At 42.2% G+C, this 20,300-nt stretch overlaps 1 protein-coding gene across 1 annotated transcript in view; it reads right to left on the bottom strand.

The window, feature by feature from the left end:
• Positions 1–20,300, bottom strand: part of myo10 (myosin X) — a 128,014-nt gene that overhangs the window by 75,536 nt on the left and 32,178 nt on the right. Inside the window, exon 2 of the mRNA XM_086270578.1 lies at positions 12,819–12,917. Within this exon, the coding sequence (XP_086126704.1) occupies positions 12,819–12,917 (99 nt within the window). The remainder of the gene's footprint in view (positions 1–12,818; positions 12,918–20,300) is intronic.

The following is a 20,300-nucleotide window of genomic DNA, read 5'->3' as shown; positions in this document are numbered from 1 at the left end:
GGTTTCATGTAAAAGTATTGTAATTCCTCACAGCTTATAATTCAAGGCTTGTTGTGATAAACCTGACCCTGAGCCTGTAGACTACATGAAATCTGGAGCTGGACAAGGGCAGCCATCAGTAGATGTCTTCTTATCATGTGTCTGAGGACAAGGCCGAACAGCTTCTCGAGACTAAACTCTCGTCCTGCAACGTCTCGTCAAAACTAGTGATAGCTGTTAAATACCCCACTGCATTTTCAAACCATTATGAAACTCAGTCTGTCATTTAATTACCAAAGTTTTCTAAACTTGTATTACTTCCACCTTATGTTCAGTCTTCTGTGTGTTTCATAAAACTATTACTGAGATAAAAGCCAACTTTCTATCTTGCTTGTGATTCAGTTTGGAGGGCAAATTAAGTTCACTCTTTGCATAAATGTATAAATTGTTGGTTTCCATCATCAGACAGCCTTAAAAGCCTGATCAAACACTACATTTAACTCTAAAGAACTCAAGCTAATCAAATCCTTAAAGGATTGGTGCACAGATCAACCCACCATCCATTTATTTCATTATTATTATTATTATTATTATTATTATTATTATTATTATTATTATTATTATTATTATTAGGTTGAACTAACTGTGCAAAATCCAAACAGATTCAGTTTGTTGAGATCTGATGCATGTTTACACTGTAGTTAAGGACATCAGGCCTCAACCACCACAAAGGCTTCTCGTGGAGATTTGTTGTTCAGAATGTGAATTTATGCATGCAAATAAGCCGGAGACACACCTGTCTGTTATAGCGAAGAGAGACGAAGACTAAGCGGACATTTGAGCGCTGAAACATGTAACGTGTGATGTCATGACTTCTGCTTGTTGGAAAGCCACAATTTCTCATCCGTGTTCTTTGGTAAAGTATCTTTCCTTAAAAATTGATTTGGCCTTCATGGTCAGACCACAAACTTGAGTCTGAACATCATGCAGAAGTCACAACGTTGATAGCAGTATCAGAAAGAAAGGACATTTCATCCAAGCCATTGGGTCCAAAGCCGTCCGTGCCTGTAGGACTAATCCGTTAAAAGGTTCTCCTATTAACCATATACTATTTTTGACCATTTCTGTATTAAAATATTATATTTATTAACTTTTTTCACCTCCAATTAGTCTTCTGGAATTATTTGTAATAAAAATGAAATCCAAATAGAAAAGTAAACACAGAAGGAACAAATCTAGAGTTTCAACCATGCAACAGGCTTAAATCTCTTCAGCATTTCGACAAAGAGGCCATTCTTCTAAGCAGCTTTCTACAGTCGGTCAGTAGTGCCAACTGTTTAAGGCCACACGATGGTCCAGTTGTGAAAAGCAAGAGACAGAGAGGTTAATTTAGGGCAGACCTCCAATTATCACTGCTCTGCAGGGAGTTGCAGCCTGCAGGATCACCAAGGGAGATGTGCTCAAAATAATGACCCATCACTGCAGGAAGGTCTGGGCATCTTTCAGAAGACAACTATCAGATTCTGAAGTAGAAAACTGTCCTCACTGCTGGACTCTGTTGGTAATCGCTTTTATTTAACTGCTATAAATTCATCAGTGAGGTATTACTCCATCTGACTTTAAGTCTAGTTGGCTTTGGGATGGAAAATGCAGAGCAGCCAAACCCTCTGCTGTCTCAGCCTTTTCTCCAAACAACCAAACCACGAAGTATTTTCAGCAACACACATGAACGGGGCATTTCCCAGATATTTCAGTAACCTTTAGCAATGACACACGAGGTGAAATAATGCAGCATTTCAGTTATTGCAGAACTTCGGGATACAGAGCATTACAGCACATTTTATCATCCTCTCTTCCAACAACGGCCTCTACTGGAAACAAAGTGCTGAACATAATGAGACATTTAGCAGTAAAAGCTCAAGATGTTACCGACCAATATACGAGCTAAAAAAAAAAAAAAAAAAGAGTGAATACTGGACTTCAACACATTTCACACAAGAACAAGCCGGCACATTAAAGACCAGCTAATGTAAAAATGTTTCCATTCTCACATGTGGTTCTGCTGGTTAATCAACAAGAACTTTAAGGCTACAACAAAACTTGCAGTACAAAGAAGAACTTTTATTTCACAAGCTCAAAAATGTTGGTCAAGCATTAAAACTGTTTACACTACAGGTGTAGCTGGTGCTTTAACTGCTTCAGACCTTATCTTCACCGTACACTTTGGAATTACATGAAGCCCAAAGCCTAAAAATCCTAAAAACATTCAGGGAGTGCTGACTTCATGTGAAAACGGCTTTAGAGACGAGCTAGAGTTTGCATATTCACCACATTAAAACAATCACCACTCCAAAGGTCATTCTGGGAAATGGTAAAGCCGTAGCTTATAGGATACCAAAAGAGGAAAAAGTTGGCTTGTGGTTTCAATAGGCTGGAAAAAACATAAATAATGAAGTGAATATTCCATCATTTGAAAATTTGAAAAACAACGTAACAGAAAATTACAGAAAGACGTTACAAAGATGCCGTGTACTTTAAATTCTTTCTTTTGTCCACATAAACTATTGTTACCAAGAATAAAAATGAGACCCTTATGAACCAGCCATCTCAGCGTATCCACACACACAAACTCAAACAGCAGAGGGGCCCTGAAGCCATTCGGTGACCCGCTGAGGCCGAGGGACTCTTCCAGAAGAAAACAAGTCTCTGTCTGAGGAGTCGATCACATCTGACCCCCCACCCCCACACACACATTAACACCAAAACTGCCCTTCAGCATCCTGCCAGGCTTCATTTCTCACATTCCTCTCTCGGTGACGCTTCAGGGGATTCAGTTCATCTCTCAAATGTGTTTTTCCTTTAGATGGATGAAACGTGATCGAGTCCAAGAGCCGTTCAAAACCTGCCGGCATGTTCAGACGGGTTCATTACTCCAGGTCAGAACACCACATAAGTCAAAATACTTTGACTTCTGGTAACGAAAGCTAAACTGAAAGAGGTTTACACTTCTGTAGTCACCTCACTTGCAGTTTCCATGACTTCTATTTTACTAACTTCGACATGTCTCTGACATCCCCCCATACATTCCTGTAGCACCTGTTTTCAAACTATATATGAAACCCTCAGCTATAGCGCTCCTGTCTTTAAGTTTCTCAGTTATTCATCTGTTGGTGTCGTCTTGAAGTCTGTCAGGTTTGTTCAAGATGATCTTTACAAAATGTCAACACTAATCATAATAAGTTCAGCACTAATGTTGGGCTATAAATGTATGAAGCATCCTTAGTGTGTTTTGCATGATGTTAAATTTCCCCAAAAACCTGAGTAATTTAATTTAGCCACTTCTTAGCAAAACGTTTTTCTGTGACAAACAGCAGCTTCAGAATTCATGTCTAAAGGTCTGCGTTAAACAAACTTTATTTCAGGCCTCCAACAAAAACTAATTCAAACTGACTTCAACATGAGAGAACAGTAAAGGTACAAATATGAACTCATTTCCAAGTTTTAAGAATCATTCCCGGGGCAGAAAGGTTTAGGTTGAGCCTCGTCATTCTGTAACTTTCCAAGAGATCATAACTCGTGTGAATGGTGAGTTTGTCAGATCACAATCACAGTCGTAAGATCAGGATTTTAGGAGTGCAGAGATGTGGCTGTTTCCCTTCGTTTTTGTTGTCTGACAGCAAACATCTGAGAAAACAAGAGCTTCTTTACTCGGCCACATTAAAATGCTGACTGCCTCAGATGAGGGAGTTGCTCAAGGATGTTGACTAAACTAGCTCAACACTCTGTATACGTCAGTTTGGCATGGGCTTTGGGCTTTTTAACTTTTATGTGTACAATAAAAGGCATCGCTATCCCAAAGTAAAGGAATTGGGAAACCTCAGAAAGAAAGATGCGTATATGAATGCCATTTCAAACTATTTGCTTTTCCCTATGAGGCAAACTGTTGTACGGTGAACAGTCTTGTTAGACTAGTCCAATGTAAACACTGTTTATAGCCAGCAGTCAAACATGCGAGCCCTGAACCTTAAGGGCAGGTATTTACTTTTTACACACCTTTATCTGTCAGGTAACAACTTCACCTTCACCTTTTCACTTTGTACTTATTTCAACTAGGATGTTACACAATGAAGTTAGAAAAAATCCACCTTTTAACACCCCAAAAACCTTGAGCATATATATATGGCTCTAAATACCATCTCTTTCCTTATTTTCCTTTTAGAGGTTCAGTCCTGGATGGAAAATGGCAACCTCTTATGTTATGAACAGTATTCTATGGTTGTAGCACTAGGAGAGCACAGATTGTTCATCCACAATGACCCAATTAGATTTCTAATTGGTTCAGTTGTCTTCGTGGAGGTCCACGCCTTGAAAACAAAGCCACGGGGGCCCAAGCGCTAAGCCTATAGTGACAGATGCTAACAGGAGTAAATCTCAGTGAAACAAAGCCATTACACAGCATCACTGCACGCGAGGAGGATGCAGGGGTGGGGTCACTGCTGTACTCCTGGATCAACAGGCTCTATTCCTGGATCAAACCGGATAAACTCTGTTGTTTTTGCTTAGATGGATCCGGAAAGTGAATTCACTTTACGTTCAGGCAATTAGAGAGGAACTTAAAATTAGCAGCGAAGGATTTTCCCCTCGACTGGTCCATCACCCATCATGGTGATACTTATTCCATGGCCTGTTCTCTAAGAGAAGTGCAGATTTCATCAGATTATCGGCCAGTAGCTCGCTCTGAAAGTCTCAAATGACCCCAATAATTTTTTTTTTTTTTAATTTGCTACTTTTTTTACTTGAAATATTGCCAATATCTTTTCATAAAGCAAAACAAGGGGCTTCTGAATCATTTTATCCCGGCTATATGTTTATAATATAGCCTTTAGTACTTACTTTTTCTCTATTTTTTGCTTATGTGAAATTTTCCTACTTTTTTTCTATCAGTTTGGCGAGCCACATGGCTGTAATTACCACGATGAAAGGATATGAGTCAAAGGTGTAATTCCCAGACTAAAAACAATTTAAAAGCCTTTATCTGCTTCTTATCTTTAGCTTCAGTTTATAAAACAGGGAATTTCCACTGTGGTGTTTATAGTTGTTTGATACTACTGCATGTAGTCTCCATGGGGAGTCTGACAAATCCTCTCAGGTGATTTTGCTTCTTGGATGTTTAATCTACAAATTTTTAAATCAGGGGGAGTGGAGACGTGCCCGCCAAATGTCCGAGATAACAGCTAGCCCAGAGCTAGTTCAGCTAGTTCTATGCTGCTAGTATTTATATTGTTTTTGCACCCACACCTATTAGAACAGGTGTGGGTTAACAAAAGCCTTAATGAAACAGCATTAGGACCTAAAATGTCTGAACATCAGACTGAGTCTGTGTGTTAACAGACACCAAAAGGCTGCAGGCGGCTAATTACTTCAGTAACATTTAATAATCACTCTGACTTTTCGTGCCAGTAATCAGTTTGTCAGGAGAGGGGAAATGAAACTCTTCATTATGTGTTGTTAGGAGGGAAAACTGAGCCCTCCGGCCCCTCGCTCTGTCAGTGAGTTGAACAGGTAACCATCCACTCTCCTCCAGCTTCACTCCCCCACCTTTCATCATCATCAAAAGCAGCAGCTGCTCTTTGAATCACCATTCATCTCCTCCTGTATTGTCCTGCAGTCAGTGAAGGAGGAGGAGACTGTCTGCACCGTCAAAAACACTGAAACCCGAGCAAGACGAGAGGAACTCTGCAACCTCTGACAGAAAGGTGTCCACACACACACACACACACACACACACACACACACACACACACACACACACACACACTAACATTTAACAGCACTTTAACCACTGAAGGCCACTCAAAGCTTCATTATTCTTTCTGGGTAGAAGGAATAAAAGTTTGAATTTTATCCCGAGTCTGGTGTCACCAAATTTATCCTCAGGATTAAGAGCTCAGCAGATTTAATGGCTTTAGCAGCTAGATTACACTCAGGCTGAACACACTAATTCCAATTAGTTCAATAGTTTGTTGTTTGTCACTAAGTGTAAGTGACACCGAAGTAACAGAAAAAGGACACATTTAGCAGCAGGGTGCTTAAACGCTGACAGAAAATTAAACGCAGTATGTTGTCTTTGCATTACTTCAAAAAAAGGAGAAAGAAACATTCAAAGATTGTTGTTTGACCATGTGCAATAGGAATAAATGACACGTGTACACATGTGCACAGTGCTGTAAGCAACAGGTTGGGCTAATTTTATATTTGGCTAATTTTGGGAAATAATAATAATAATTAAATACAACTCCACTCCAATAACACACTTTTATTCTTTAAGCCTTAAAAACCATCAGAAAGCGTGCAGCGTTGTACTTGTACTAGTGAAGCACTTCAGTAACTTATGAGCCCACAGCGTTCACTCTGTAGCCACTGTGATGTTAACAGTGTTGCAGTAACGTGTTTCTGACTCGTCAGCTTTGGATTTCCTCACAAGGAGCAGCATTTGCGCTGAAGCTGAACAGGTGACCTTCATCTCCAGTTACACACAACAGACAACTGGCAGACACACACGAACACACACCTTCATATTTAAATCTATGAATTAGAATGAGTTCACACAAATGCACAAAAGGACAATGGACATGCATGCAAACACACTTGTTTGTATCACGACTTCAGCACTCGCTTAATGATACAAAGGAGGTACGATGTCTTGCTCAAGGGCACACACTGCAGTCACATACTGTTTTAAGGCACTTTTTTTAGTTACAGGAGAGCCGACGGAACAGAAGGCCACTCCTGATGCTAGTCACACTAGTTTGTGGTGTGCAGTAAGCGATTATAAGTAACCATTACTAGTATTGTTGAGGCTCTTGAGCAGAGTGTAGTGCCTTTATGTTCTTAACTCTGAGCTTATCAAAAAGAAACCATTCAACACACAATCCTCAATAAGATTATCACAGCTGTTTACAGCAACTGAAGGAGCTGAGAGAAAAATAAACTATATGAGAAAGAGGAGATATAAGACGAGTAATATATGAAAAGCAGAAATAAAAGGAAATCAAAAAGATGAATAACAAGAAAATACAGAAAAAAGACAAGGATGGAAGAGAGAAAAATAAGAAACAGGTGGGAACCCAAGGAATAATGAAGAGATCGAAGGAAAAATAAGGATTAAAGAGTCATTTAACATTAAAAAAAAAACGAATCCCAAAAATAAATGAGAGAAAATAAAACCCAAACAAGTTAAATTATCAAATGATTAGAGAATTAAAATAAAACAATTTAAAAAAGAATTTAATTTTAAAAAATAAAGAAAAATTAAATGGACAACAGAGATGGATGTATTGGAAAAAAAAATAAGAGAAAGACACAAGAGAAGAAACAGGTACAGGAAGTGAAGGTACAGGTAAGATGAGTAATACGAGGAAAACTTTATTAACAAAGACAACTTTATCACCACAAAGCATAATTTGTTTGAACTGTGAGGCTCCAAAGCAGCGAGTCAGTTAGCATGCTACGGGCTGAAATTTATTACTTGGAATAATGAAAAATGGCTGGTAAGAGGGAAGAAAAGATTTCGAGTTACTTGGATATAAAACCATTACAACTCATCCTGAGGGGAGCATGAATGGTGGCACTACAAAAAACAAATAACAAACCAAAGTGTCTCCTATATCTGTAGGATCTGTCTGATCCACGGATAGCTTTGTTAAGGTTTCGTGCTAATTTATCATGTAGATGTGGAAAAGCAGAGATTTTTCACTCAGTAAGAGAAAACTTTGACCTGCTGGAAACACATTACAAGTTTTAAGAACGCCAAGTTCACGTGGACTCCTGAGGCGACAGATGTAAAGAGAGACGGACCCCTCCATCCTCTAGTTGACATTTTTTACTGTGGTGAGGAGAGTCATTAGCTTCAGTGGACGGCAGGTCTAACAGACTCTCTGAACGAGCAGAGGCCAGGAGATAAGAATGCCTTAATCTGCCAGTAAATCTTCAGGACAATACTTCAGCTCAACATGACCCTAAATCCCTCAGCACTCACATTTAGCGGCTGTCCTCTGGTAGTGACCCTCTGCTGCTCACTGGCTACACAGGAAGTCTTTGTTAAAGCTGTCAGCACAGGAGGGTAGTGCAGAGTAAATCCACCCAAACAGCTTGCACAGGTTATTGTTTGTTGGCCTGATTTTAAAGGCTTTGGTTGAACAGGAGAATAGGTGGCAGTGGAACTCACTGAAGCACAAACATGTGGAAGACTGCAGATATTAAACATCCTGGACTCTTTCAATTCCTAAAAAGGTTCCTCTATAATAAGATAAGATAAGATAAGATAGAACTTTATTAATCCCTCGGGTGGGTTCCTCTGGGAAATTCGACTTCCAAAAAAAGCACAGCAACGACCAAAGTTACAGTTACAGAACTGTTTTTTATTTATATATATATATATATATATATATATATATACACACACACACACACACACACACACACACACACACACACACATAAATACAGAGACAAATATAAATAAAATATACAAAGGGGATAAATAGAATAAATAGGAATAAAAAATAAAAATACAAGTGAATTGCACATTTCAAGTATTGAGTCTATTGCACTGTTGACTATTTACAAAAAGTATTGCACAAGGTATTGTACAGTGAGGTGCAGAGGCACTACAGCTTAGTTGTTTCCCCCTCCTTTGTCCTCCTGTTTCCCCTCCCTCTCCCCTCCAGAGAGGAGTTAAACAGTCTGATGGCGTGTGGGACAAAGGAGTTTTTAAGTCTGTTAGTTCTTGTCTTGGGGAGAAGCAACCTGTCACTGAACAGACTCTTCTGGTTGTTTATGGCCGTGTGCAGAGGATGCCCAGCATTGTCCATAATGTCCATCAGTTTCTTTAATGTCCTTTTCTCTGCCACTGTCACCAGAGTGTCCAGCTTCATGCCGACCACAGAGCTAGCCCTCCTGATCAGTTTCTCCAGCCTGGATGAGTCCCTCTTTGCTGTGCTGCTCCCCCAGCACACCACAGCATAGAAAAGTACTCCAGCAACCACCGACTGGTAAAACATCCTCAGGAGCTTCCTGCAGATGTTAAAAGACCTCAGCCTCCTGAGGAAGTACAGTCGGCTTTGGGCTTTTTTATACAGGTGCTCTGTGTTGCATGACCAGTCCAGTTTATTGTCCATCCACAGCCCGAGGTACTTGTACTTGTTGACCACCTCCACCTCCTCCCCCTCTATCTGAACTGGCAGTGGACCTTCTCTGGACCTCCCGAAGTCCACAACCAGTTCCTTAGTCTTTGAGGTGTTGAGTTGCAGGTGGTTTGTGTGACTCCATGCGACAAAGTTCCTCACCAGACTTCTGTACTCCTCTTCCTGATCATCCCAGATACACCCCATGATGGCCGTGTCATCTGCAAACTTCTGAATATGGCATAATTCAGAGTTGTAGCAGAAGTCAGAGGTGTACAGGGTGAAGAGAAGAGGGGACAGCACAGTTCCCTGTGCTGCTCCTGTGCTGCTGACCACTGTGTCAGACGTGATGTCCTTCAGCCTGACGTACTGTGGTCTGTCGGTGAGGTAGTCGGAGATCCAAGCCACCAGGCAGGGGTCCACCTCCATCCTGTTCAGTTTTTCCTGAAGCATACAGGGCCGGATGGTATTAAAGGCACTGGAAAAATCAAGAAACAGGATCCTGACCGTGCCTTTTCCCCCATCCAGGTGTGAGTGGGCTCTGTGTAGGAGGTACAGGATGGCATCCTCCACTCCGACACCCACCTTGTATGCAAACTGTAGTGGGTCCTGGGCATGTTGTACCTGTGGTCGGAGGAGGTTGAGGAAGAGCCGCTCTAGAGTCTTCATAAGATGTGACGTCAGTGCCACCGGTCGGAAGTCATTCAGCTCATTGGGCCGGTTCTTTTTGGGGACCGGGACGATGCAGGATGTCTTCCATAGGGCGGGCACTCTCCCCAGTCGCAGACTGAGGTTGAAGACTCGTTGTAGCGGCTCCCCAAGTTCAGCAGCACACGCCTTAAGCATCCTAGGACACACCTTGTCTGGGCCTGCTGCCTTTCTGGGGCGAAGCTTCCTCAGTTGCCTCCTGACCTGATCCACTGTGACACTGGGAGATGTTTGGGAGGAGGGGAGGGGGGGAGATGTCTTGCTGCTGAGAGAGGGATTGGAGGAGGGGGGTGTCATGGTGTCAGGAAGGGGGGGAAGCGAGGGAGGCAGGAGAGTGGGGAGAGGACTCTGTAGTGAAGGTGAGGGTGAGGGGGTTGTGGGCTGGTCAAACCTGTTGAAGAAGTTGTTGAGTTCGTTTGCCTTCTCCACAGTCCCCCCCACTGTGCTTTTCTTGGTGTTGTGGCCTGTGATGGTTTTCACACCATTCCAGACCTCCCTCATATTGTTCCTCTCCAACTTCTGCTCCACCTTCCTCCTGTAGGTGTCCTTTGCTTCCCTCAGGCAGCGTTTCACCTCCCGCTGTGCTGCCTTCATCTCCTCCTTCACTTTGCTCCTGAAAGCCTTCTTCTTCATGTTGAGGACAGCTTTGACTTCCTGTGTTACCCACGGTTTGTTATTAGGATAACACCGTACCGTCTTAGCAGGGGCGACTGTGTCCACACAAAAGTTGAGGTAGTCTGTAAGACAGTGTGTCGCCCCTGTGACCCACGGTTTGGCTTGTTAGGGTTTAGTTTAGACAAGCCCACCTTTTTTCCTTTTTCTTAAGCACTTTTTTTTCTCCAGATTCAGGTTTTTTTTGCAGTTTCACTTCCCCACACTTGCGTGAGTTCAGTGAAATGACAAATCATTTAGTTCTTCTCCTGCTGCTGGTTCTGGTTAGAACTACTAGTGTAGAAAGACTGTAAGCAGTTTCAGTTTAAGCGTGTCCGAGGGACGAGAACCTTCTTGAAAAAAAGCTGACATACCTGAACTACCTGGTCAACGATTCAGCTAACAGAAGACAGAAAGTTCACGTCAAGTTAGTTATCACTGACGCAATGTCAATTATCCGAACCACCACAACTGGCTATGATCAAGCTCCTCACCTTATCTCTTTATCACTGTTGATATTGCACCAGTCCACCTATCAGTCTCCCACTTGGCTCTTCCCTCACGCATGAACAAGATACCATGCCATGCCACGGCCCCACACAATCTGGAGGGGCTCAAAGGTGGAGAAAAGCCGACCCCAAATAAGCTGCATGGGTCTGAGCTCCTGTAGACCAACTTCCTGCAGGATGGGCTGTTGGTGTCTGGTGCAATGTGGATTGGGTAATGATCAGTTGCCAAATTTGGCATTAGGGAAATGGAGTAAAGTCTAAGTGTTCCAAATAGTGGCGTGACCGATGTCTCCACACCAACATGTGGACATCAGCCATAAGAAGTTGTCTCAGTTTGCAAGCTGTAGTTCAGTTACTCAAACAATCATACAATTAAATTCATTCATCTGCCAACGCAACATCCTAAAACACAGGTGTCGAACTCCAGGCCTCGAGGGCTGGTGCCCTGCAGGTTTTAGATGTGTCCTTGATTCAACACAGCTGATTCAAATGGCTAAATTACCTCCTCAACATGTCTTGAACTTCTCCAGATGCCTGCTAATGAACTAACCATTTGATTCAGGTGTGTTGACCCAGGGTGAGATCTAAAACCTGCAGGACACCGGCCCTCGAGGCCTGGAGTTCGACACTCCTGTCCTAAAAGGTACCTTCACATTAACAAATGTATCCCATCCCAACTAATACTACAAACAATGAAAATAATATTAGGGTCTACTTTTTGTTTCGATCTGCCTATATAAAGAAACGCAACAGAAAGTTGGTTAGACACCCAGCAATCCAGATGAGAACAGAGGTGTGACTATCTACAGGAAGCCAGCCAAATGCTGCTCTTACATGTGCTCTGGTTTGTTGACACCACATGATGCTGGCACCTTTGGCTGTCTTTAGAGTGATTACTTTAATGTTTGGAGTCAATAGACCACCATTGTGTGCAGAAACCAACTTTTTGGGTACTCGTGACACTTCAGTCCAAATCTATGGAACAAAACAGCTCATAGAAGATGTTTTCAAATCTAACGTCAAAACCTCCTTGATTGATTGAGGCATGTTAATTCTTAATAATCAACCCAAAACAATGTAAACCCAGTTCCATCTGCCCTACATCCTCCATATCCACTGTTTTGAAAACATGTGGATCAAAGATGTTATGCAGAGCCATATGGAGTTTAGGGATTTTGAGCTCATCCCAAATTATGGGAAGATCTCGCTAAGCCTGGGCTTTCTTATCAGCAACAGAACAGGTGTGGGAAAGATGGGAATGCTTCTTGTCTGCTAAGCAAACAGGCATATAGACTTAATGTTTTGTCCCAGTAGGATGGAAGGACACTCAAAGAAATGTAACCCTCAGAATCCAAAATTTAACCTTGGACTATACCTGCTTTTTAAGGATGTGCTATTTTACTACATCCAAATTTAATGTTAAGTTTAAGCAAATTGGGCCAAAAAGGTCATTCTACCTGTTGTGTTCTGTGAGTTTTTGCTCCCTTGATGCACTTTACACCTCTTACTTCATATTTTAAAAGTACTACATAGGTCATCTAACTCGTGTTTAAACACTGGACATACACCAATGCAAATCAGAGTAGCAGGGAACCACCACTGCTAAGGAAGTCTCACCTTATAGCCTAAAAGGCACAGACTTCATTTTAACAGCTAGGTGATATAAAGAGGTCCAGCTAAACTTTTACTTCCATAATGAACATGTATGTCTGCTAAGAGAAGCTTATTATTTGGCACTAACAGTCAGTAGAGTTACTCGAGTGTTACCTGCTATAGTTGTTCTTACCTGGCCATAGTCAGTGGCAAAGACAACAACACCTCCGGAGCAAGAGGACACGGTGCTGGGAAGGAACTGCTCATCCTCCCGTAACCACACCCGGTCGCCCTGCAGAGGAAGAAGAAAAGTTTGCTGAAGACTCTGAATCAAAATATGACATTTATACATTTGTCTCTAAACAATTAATCAGTGATTTTCTGTCATCAATGATATTGCATGAATGGGACCATTATATGCAACCTACTACATTTCTTTTTTTAAACTGATAATTTACAAAGCAAAGGGCATCTTAATTTGTTGTTGACCCTCAACAGATCCTAACCACACCTATGCTATTACTGCATAACAGAATCATCTAAATAACTGAATTAAAACCCAAGAAACTGCTTCATGTAACCTAAAAACATTAGAACTCTCTCCTTATTTCGCTTTTAGGTTTCAGATCAATCCAATCTTGTGACTCTACACAACAATGCTAACTGAGTAATGGGATCCACTTCTGCGTCTGGTTTTTTTTGTACAGCACTCTAGAAATCTCAGGGAGACAGAGAAACGTAACTTTATGACAGTATTTAAATAGACTATTTCAGAGGTGGTGCTGTTGGTATATTTTGTCCTTTGCTAAAGACACAGGCTTTCATGTTGCCACGGCATGACCTTTCTCTGACCAAAAGCAGAGTCTCTGCTTTCATGAAAACACGGTAAGCTGTGCAGTGTTTAGTTTCAGAGGTCTCCACCTGCCGTCACCCAGGAGGCCAGTAAAGCTGCATGTTTATTGATGCTTTTTAGCGAGGAGTTCCTGAGAGGACTTTAATACCTGCTGACCAGTCAAGTTTACTGCCACTGGTTTCTACAGCGTTTCTCCTTAGGGTTAACAGCTGGATATGAAATGACTAGAATTCCCCTATTCTTTTGTGTTTGTGGAGGATTAGCAGGGAATCTGTGGAATTTACAAGAGGAGGTCTGATTCTTAACTGCATGTTTAGACGGTTGAAACTTTGTTTGAATCGTTCTTTTGGCTTTGGAAACCTTTAAAAATAATAGCTTCACATCAAGAAAAGCTTTAGTTCAGACAGTGCAGATCATTGATGGATTCGTTTGTTTGATAGGACAGTTTCAGACTAGAAACCAGCCTCCCTGAAATACGACTGAGCTACAGAATCGAGGGGCCCTTCGAGTGGATTCCCTCCTAATCGCATAGCCACATGTGCTGTTGTTCATTAGCGTGGCAGGCTAATGCTAATGGCAAAAACAAGCTCTGCACTTCACTGAGAGGCCCCTCCTCTCTCCGAGCTAGACATACATGTGACCTTTGACCCATGGGCCTTCACTCAGACAGAGCTGCCCTGGTGTAGCAGAGAGGGGCACCTGGGTGGGAAAATGTTAGCAGATGAATGAATGACTGTGGAGTAAAACGTGCACACACAGAGTAAAGCTCAGCGTTGCAGTGTCAGCAGCAGATCAGAGGGGTGCTGCGTGTTGTTCTAAACCCCTGACCGCTCCTCTGTGCGGAGGGAAGCGGCACAGTTCAAACGGTCCTGGGATCTCCTGGTGAGATATAAATGTGGCAGTCAGAGGGACTCGAAAAGGAATTTCTCTTCTGATCCCAATTTGGTCATAAGAAGTCTTACAGAGAAACTGCTCATCATTCTTTACTTTGTTTGGCAAATTATGAATGAAACCGTTGTTATATGAAGTCCTCAATTTCGTCTTTGTTTTAGTTGCTAGTTTTTGCATTCCTTGCTTCTTTGGTTTTGTCTGCCGTATTATTCAGACCTGCTTAAATGACCGAACAAAAGGTAAGAGGGAGAAGAGGAAGGTCCCAAGAGTTTAAACCTTAAGTGTTTAAGATGCTTTTCTGCTTTTGCTGACCACCTGAATGTTCTCCTCCTGTTTAACCGTCTGAATGAACTTTTCCTCTCACGGTTGTGTTGAAAGAAGTCGTCTCCACATGAAGATAAAAATCCATTTTGATATCTTCATCAGAAGATCGTTTACAGGCCTCAGAATACATGAGGACCAAGAGTGTACCGTTGTTCTCACATTATATTTAACCAGGCCTGTTACCAATGATCATGATGTATAAATCAGCCTCTCTCCCATCGCACCATGTATCTATATCCCCTTTCTGTTTTTTAAAATTATCATTTACCGGGTTGGGTTCGTGTTATGAATGAACACATTTTAACCCCAAACCATGACCCTCACGATTCCTGAACCTAAGTGAAAGCGAAATTAAGCGAGTGAAACAAAGGCAAAACACAAATGAGAGCTCTAAACAGAGGCTGGGCAGACAGCGGCGTCGGATTCTTTGGTGCTCCAGAAAAGAACCGAACAAAGGAAGGTGCTCCATTGTAACACGCACAAAGAGAAGGAGTGTGCTGTTTACCAGCCCGGGACATATGGACATTCCTGGTGTGCACCAGCACGGGAATCTGATGCTCGCACCAAGTTTGGATGTAGAAAGCAAAAGGAGGGTCTCCTTCCACCCACTGGCACACTTTTCAAGGCTCTTTTACCTCTAAAGACACCCCCCATCCCACCCCCAAATACATACATACATTCATTTTGTTTGTCCATCCTCTCTCTGCTGAGAGAAGAAAAAGAGGCATCCAGCACACATCTTATTATCCTTTCTCTCCCACCCCTCTTAATCTTCTCTGTATCTCCTCCTCCCTGAACTCTATCCCTACATGAACACACACACACACACACACACACACACACACACACACACACACACACACACAACCCTGTTTCTAAACAAGGGATCTGGGCCAAAAGACTCCGCTTCACCTCCTCTCCGTCATTCATCACCACTGATTGCCTGAACTTTGAACATCAAAGATCTCATTGGTACTTTACAAAGGAATGAAGAAATTAAGGACCTAAAGTTGCATCTGTTAATGGATGAAAACCACACAGAGTTAAAGGCTAGCAAACACTCAAGAAGCACGTACCACGCTGCACAAAGCTTCAGTAACTGATATAAGGTGGGCTGGTTAAAGGGGAAATGGTCAAGAAGGTAATGTTTTTAAAACAGCAATACCACAAAAGTTAAGTGTATAATGCATATTTTTACTAGATTAGATCAAGTAGGCAGAGCAGAGGTTTCTCAGACGGCTGCACACAATTCCAACGTGCACGGAAGAGAGGAAAAGTGTTCAGGCCAAACATGTAACAGACATTTGGTGATTACATGTAAAGTCTTCCAAACACATGACTCAATGCAAACAAACAAAAAATCACTTCACATGCTGATGTACAAGCCTTTCAGCTGAAATTATTCCACACCTGTAGAGTCTCCTTATACCGCCAATAATCACAAATAAATCACAAGCTCATCATCGCCAATTAAAGGACATCCAAAGCAGTAAAGCTCAACTTCAATGAGGAAAGAGAACAAAAGAGGAAACGGTCGAAAAAGATGTTACTGTTACTGTAAATGATTCTGCCCATCAGTCATACTTTAGAAACGAATAATTCTTCATTGCTAGGAACAAGTTTAAACACATCATTAACAGGTTAAAACGCCAGCATTATTTACAGTACATAGAACATTACTGCGTTTCATCTTGTGGCGTTCATCAGGGTCACAACTGAAGCCAAACACACTGGTCTAGCATTAAAGGTGGTCTGTATGCAACGAGTGATAAGAGTTCTGAGCTCTTTAAAACGAACTCGTGATTTGATAACAGAGCATCAGTACCTGATAAGAGCACAACATGTGTTCCTGGTCTGTTGCAGACTACATAAAGACATGTAGTGCATCAGTTTCTTCTAATTAACTTTTCTTCAGGATCCAACCAATGGTTCAGATACCACAAAACTACGTCAAATTACAAAGAAAGTTCTGTTGAAGCAGTCAGAGAATTTCAGCTCGTAAAAGCTTTCAAAACCACATCAACACAAAACCACCAGCCAAAATTAGGAAAAGTGAGACACCTGTACAAATCTGCAGTTACACTAATTTTCTATCACCACATTGACATGAAAGGAAGCGGGGCCTCGCCGAGCTAATGTCAACACATGAGCTGGGAAACGCTTGAGAGTCTCGACTGGGACTGGGAGCTGCGGATCAAAGCCCAGCTGTTACACCAGAAAGACCTCTGAGCCCCTCGGTCCAGCTAAACCTGAACAAACTCTCTCACACACTCAGAGGTGTCCGAGTATGACTGGTATGAACAGGCAGGATAATTACAGTGGGAAAGAAGCTGCTGAAGAATTATGTTGGATGCCCCCTTACACCAGAAAAGAGGTACAAGTGTTTGGATATAGTGAGAAAGAAATAGCTTTGAGTCATAATTGGTTTTCTGAGGGGAGACACATGTTATAAGAAGTGCTTTGTGCATGGTTTTGGTGTTTTTGCAGGCTGTCTTATCCTATCAGATTAAAAATAATATATATAATAGTGAGATTCAACCTTCTATTTTTAGTCATTTTTGATTCATTAGGTTTAGAGCTTTATCCATCCTCCAACGTATAATATCTTCTGTAAACATGTTGGACGCATGTCTCAGTTATCCAGGGAGATGCTCTTTTCTGGCTGTTATCTCAATCCTGACACCTCCTCGTGGCCAGAGCCAAAACACCAACACAAACCTCCCACCCTGAAAGCTCTGGGAGTAGAATTGAAGCAGTCATCCATCGCCTGCGTGTATTTTCCCTGAGTAACCTCGACATGTGTGGCTAATACTCTCCCAGCAGGGAGCTGGGGAGGGGGGGCGAGGATATGTTCGGGGCTGGGAGCGTTCATACGCCATCGGTGTCGGGAATGAGCAGCTGCCTTGTTTGGGAGATTCCACTTCCTCTCCGACAACAAACTGAGTCTTGTGCTCGACCACAGCTACCCCCTCTATCAGCGCCGTCAATGCAAAAGCCTGTGAGGCTTTTTCTTTATCTTTTCGTGAGCATTAAAACTTTGGCTCAACACAACTGCTGGTATGTTCTCTGGAAGATGACCCGCTGCTGCTCCTGCAAACAAACGCCACTATTTTCTTCCATCTTCATTTAGTCCTCTGACGTTCAACTGCTGTTAACAAATAGCTAGAATAAATGAAAAGCCTGCCTTTACACGTATGTATCTGCAAACGAGGAAGCAGCAGTCCAGTTGTTTTCTAGAAGAATCCATGCAATGTGTTGCTGCTGCTGAACTTTGACCTCGTCTACACCAGTTGTTCTGAGACCAGGCACATCTCCAACAGCTGCAGTCCTCCATCAATGTTTGCAGTGAATCTATCCTACCACAGTATTCCTTCAGTCAACTCTGAAGCTCTAAAGAGAACTGAACGTTATGGTGGGTGTTAATGGCATCGTTGCCAGCGAGATGTCTGCACTGCTTCCCTGCATCAGTTACTTGTTGGCCGAGCCACTAGTGACAGTATACGGCTGACAGGCCGCTCAAACACCTGGTTATGGTCCATGTCAAATCTGCTCCCAGATTTCACACTTGTTTCCGATATATCTGAGGTGAAATCCGGGCAGAAACTGCCATAGCATAGCATCTGCACAAACAAGTACTTTAAACAGCTTTAGGAGTTTCCAGAGAGCTCAGTTATATAAAGGAAGGTCCAATTGTTTTGATAACTGATCTTTTCAACCATCGTCCCCAACCTTTTGAAGTAATTTTGACCTGACAAATAACACGCCTTACTCTGTGTTACAGACACCCCAAAAGATTTGTGCTTAACTTTTGGAGATGTGAAATTTCCTATTTTATTAGACGGTGTTCAGTTCATCCATACAGCTTATGAATGCTGATAACTGGGCGCTCTTTTGACTAAATATAGTGACCTTTGGCTCCGCTGTCTGTCTATTTTTCACTCTGGTTGATATTCACTGATCTAAGATAGAAGATTCGTGTGCAGTCTTCATATAACATTTAGCATCTGACATCTTTGTTTCTTTGTTAACTGAAGAAAAGTGTTCAGGGTCTATACTGAAATGAAGAGTTTCATTTATTTACCTTTATTTTAGCAGGGAGAGACATTTAGATTAAATCTTTGTTATACAACAGAGACCTGGCAAAGCAGCAGCCGTACATCAGTGTTGATATATGATACTACCTCTAATCATCAGAATATGATACAGTCTGCCAAATGGTACTTTAATCTCGTCTCCAACCCTCAGTCGTCTCCACCTGCAGATCATCAGGTCCCCTCAGTCAGTCGAGTAGAGCGGATTATCTGCCCCTTGTTTATACAAGCCCCACATGCTCATCACACCATCCCCCTTAAACATCAGGCCGAGAAGAAACGAATGACGGGTTAAAGCAAAAAGAAAAGAAAACTGGTAATTTTTTAAAGTTCTGCACGACTGCGAATAGAAACAAAGCCGAACAACGGATCAGAAGTGCTGCGTCATGCACCGCTTATCTGAAGTCTAGAAGGCTTATGAACCCATTTTGATCTCAACTGTTCGAGCACATGATTCATGAGTACTTGAACCCTCAGAAGCAGGCATGCGGTTTCAAAACCTTACTAAATCTAAATTATTCTCTCTTCAGTGCTGAAAACATTATTCTGTGGCTTGAATTTGAATTTTCCACCACCTGATACTCACGCACAGCTATCACTCAAGAGTAAAGATAAACAGTGAGGCTGATCCTGCACCCCGTCTTACTCTGACCGTGATAGCAGGAGATTACAACAGACGGAGGGCAGGCCCAGATGCTTATTATCACGTCGGCTTTGTGAGAGACATTGTGTGTCCAGCAGATAGTGATAATTTCCTGCAATGTGTCGTAGACGGCAGCTCCAGACCTTTTGTTTTGCTTTGTCTTTGGTGTGAGCAACCTGCTGGATGGATTAATTATTAACTGTTAGTGGGAAATACTTTTTATGACTTAGCAACTGTCACACGCTCACGTGATTTTGAATTTGTCTTCAGTTTATCAAGACGTGACATTTAAACTGCTGCTGAGGAAAGCCTCTGAGTGTTTGTCAGCCGAGTTGTGAGCTTAACGTGAGACGGATAAATTGTCTGGAAGTTTCCCCTACTTGAGGTGACGGTGGCAGTTGGAGAGTAAATCATTTTTACCGCAGAGAGATAATCTATGATTTCCACAAAGGTGAAAGTGTTTGATTTTTAAGCCACTTCAGAATAAAGTTTATTTTTTTGCAAACCATGTGCTCCCTGTGCTTCCCTGTGATGACAGTGAGTTACAAACAATGGAAACAATGCACACCTATACACCGGTGTTTACTGTGAAACTGCTCTCTGGGGAATGCAGCCAGGAGGAAGTCCACAAATTGACCTTGAACCTTTGCCAGCATGCGGTGCAGACCAATCACCTCGCAAAGCGTTTGTGGAGAACCAACCAGCACAAGCTCAGCGGAAGACGTTATTTAGATTTGAAAGACTGGACACACAGAGTGAGATCAGGGGATTGTGGGAACCGATTAGCCGCTGTATTGACTTGCCTGGGAAAGCCTCACAACGTGTCACACACAGCAAAACAAACACACAAAGACAATTACACATGATTAAACC

This window comes from Aulonocara sp. 'chitande type north' Nkhata Bay, linkage group LG18 (assembly GCF_057382095.1).
Source record: "Aulonocara sp. 'chitande type north' Nkhata Bay isolate Kocher_YH1m ecotype deep benthic linkage group LG18, A_spYH_male_GT1.1, whole genome shotgun sequence".
In the NCBI taxonomy this organism is placed as follows: Eukaryota; Metazoa; Chordata; class Actinopteri; order Cichliformes; family Cichlidae; genus Aulonocara; species Aulonocara sp. 'chitande type north' Nkhata Bay.
The sequence above is the reverse complement of the archived record's forward strand: the minus strand, read 5'-3'. Positions and strand labels throughout refer to the sequence as shown.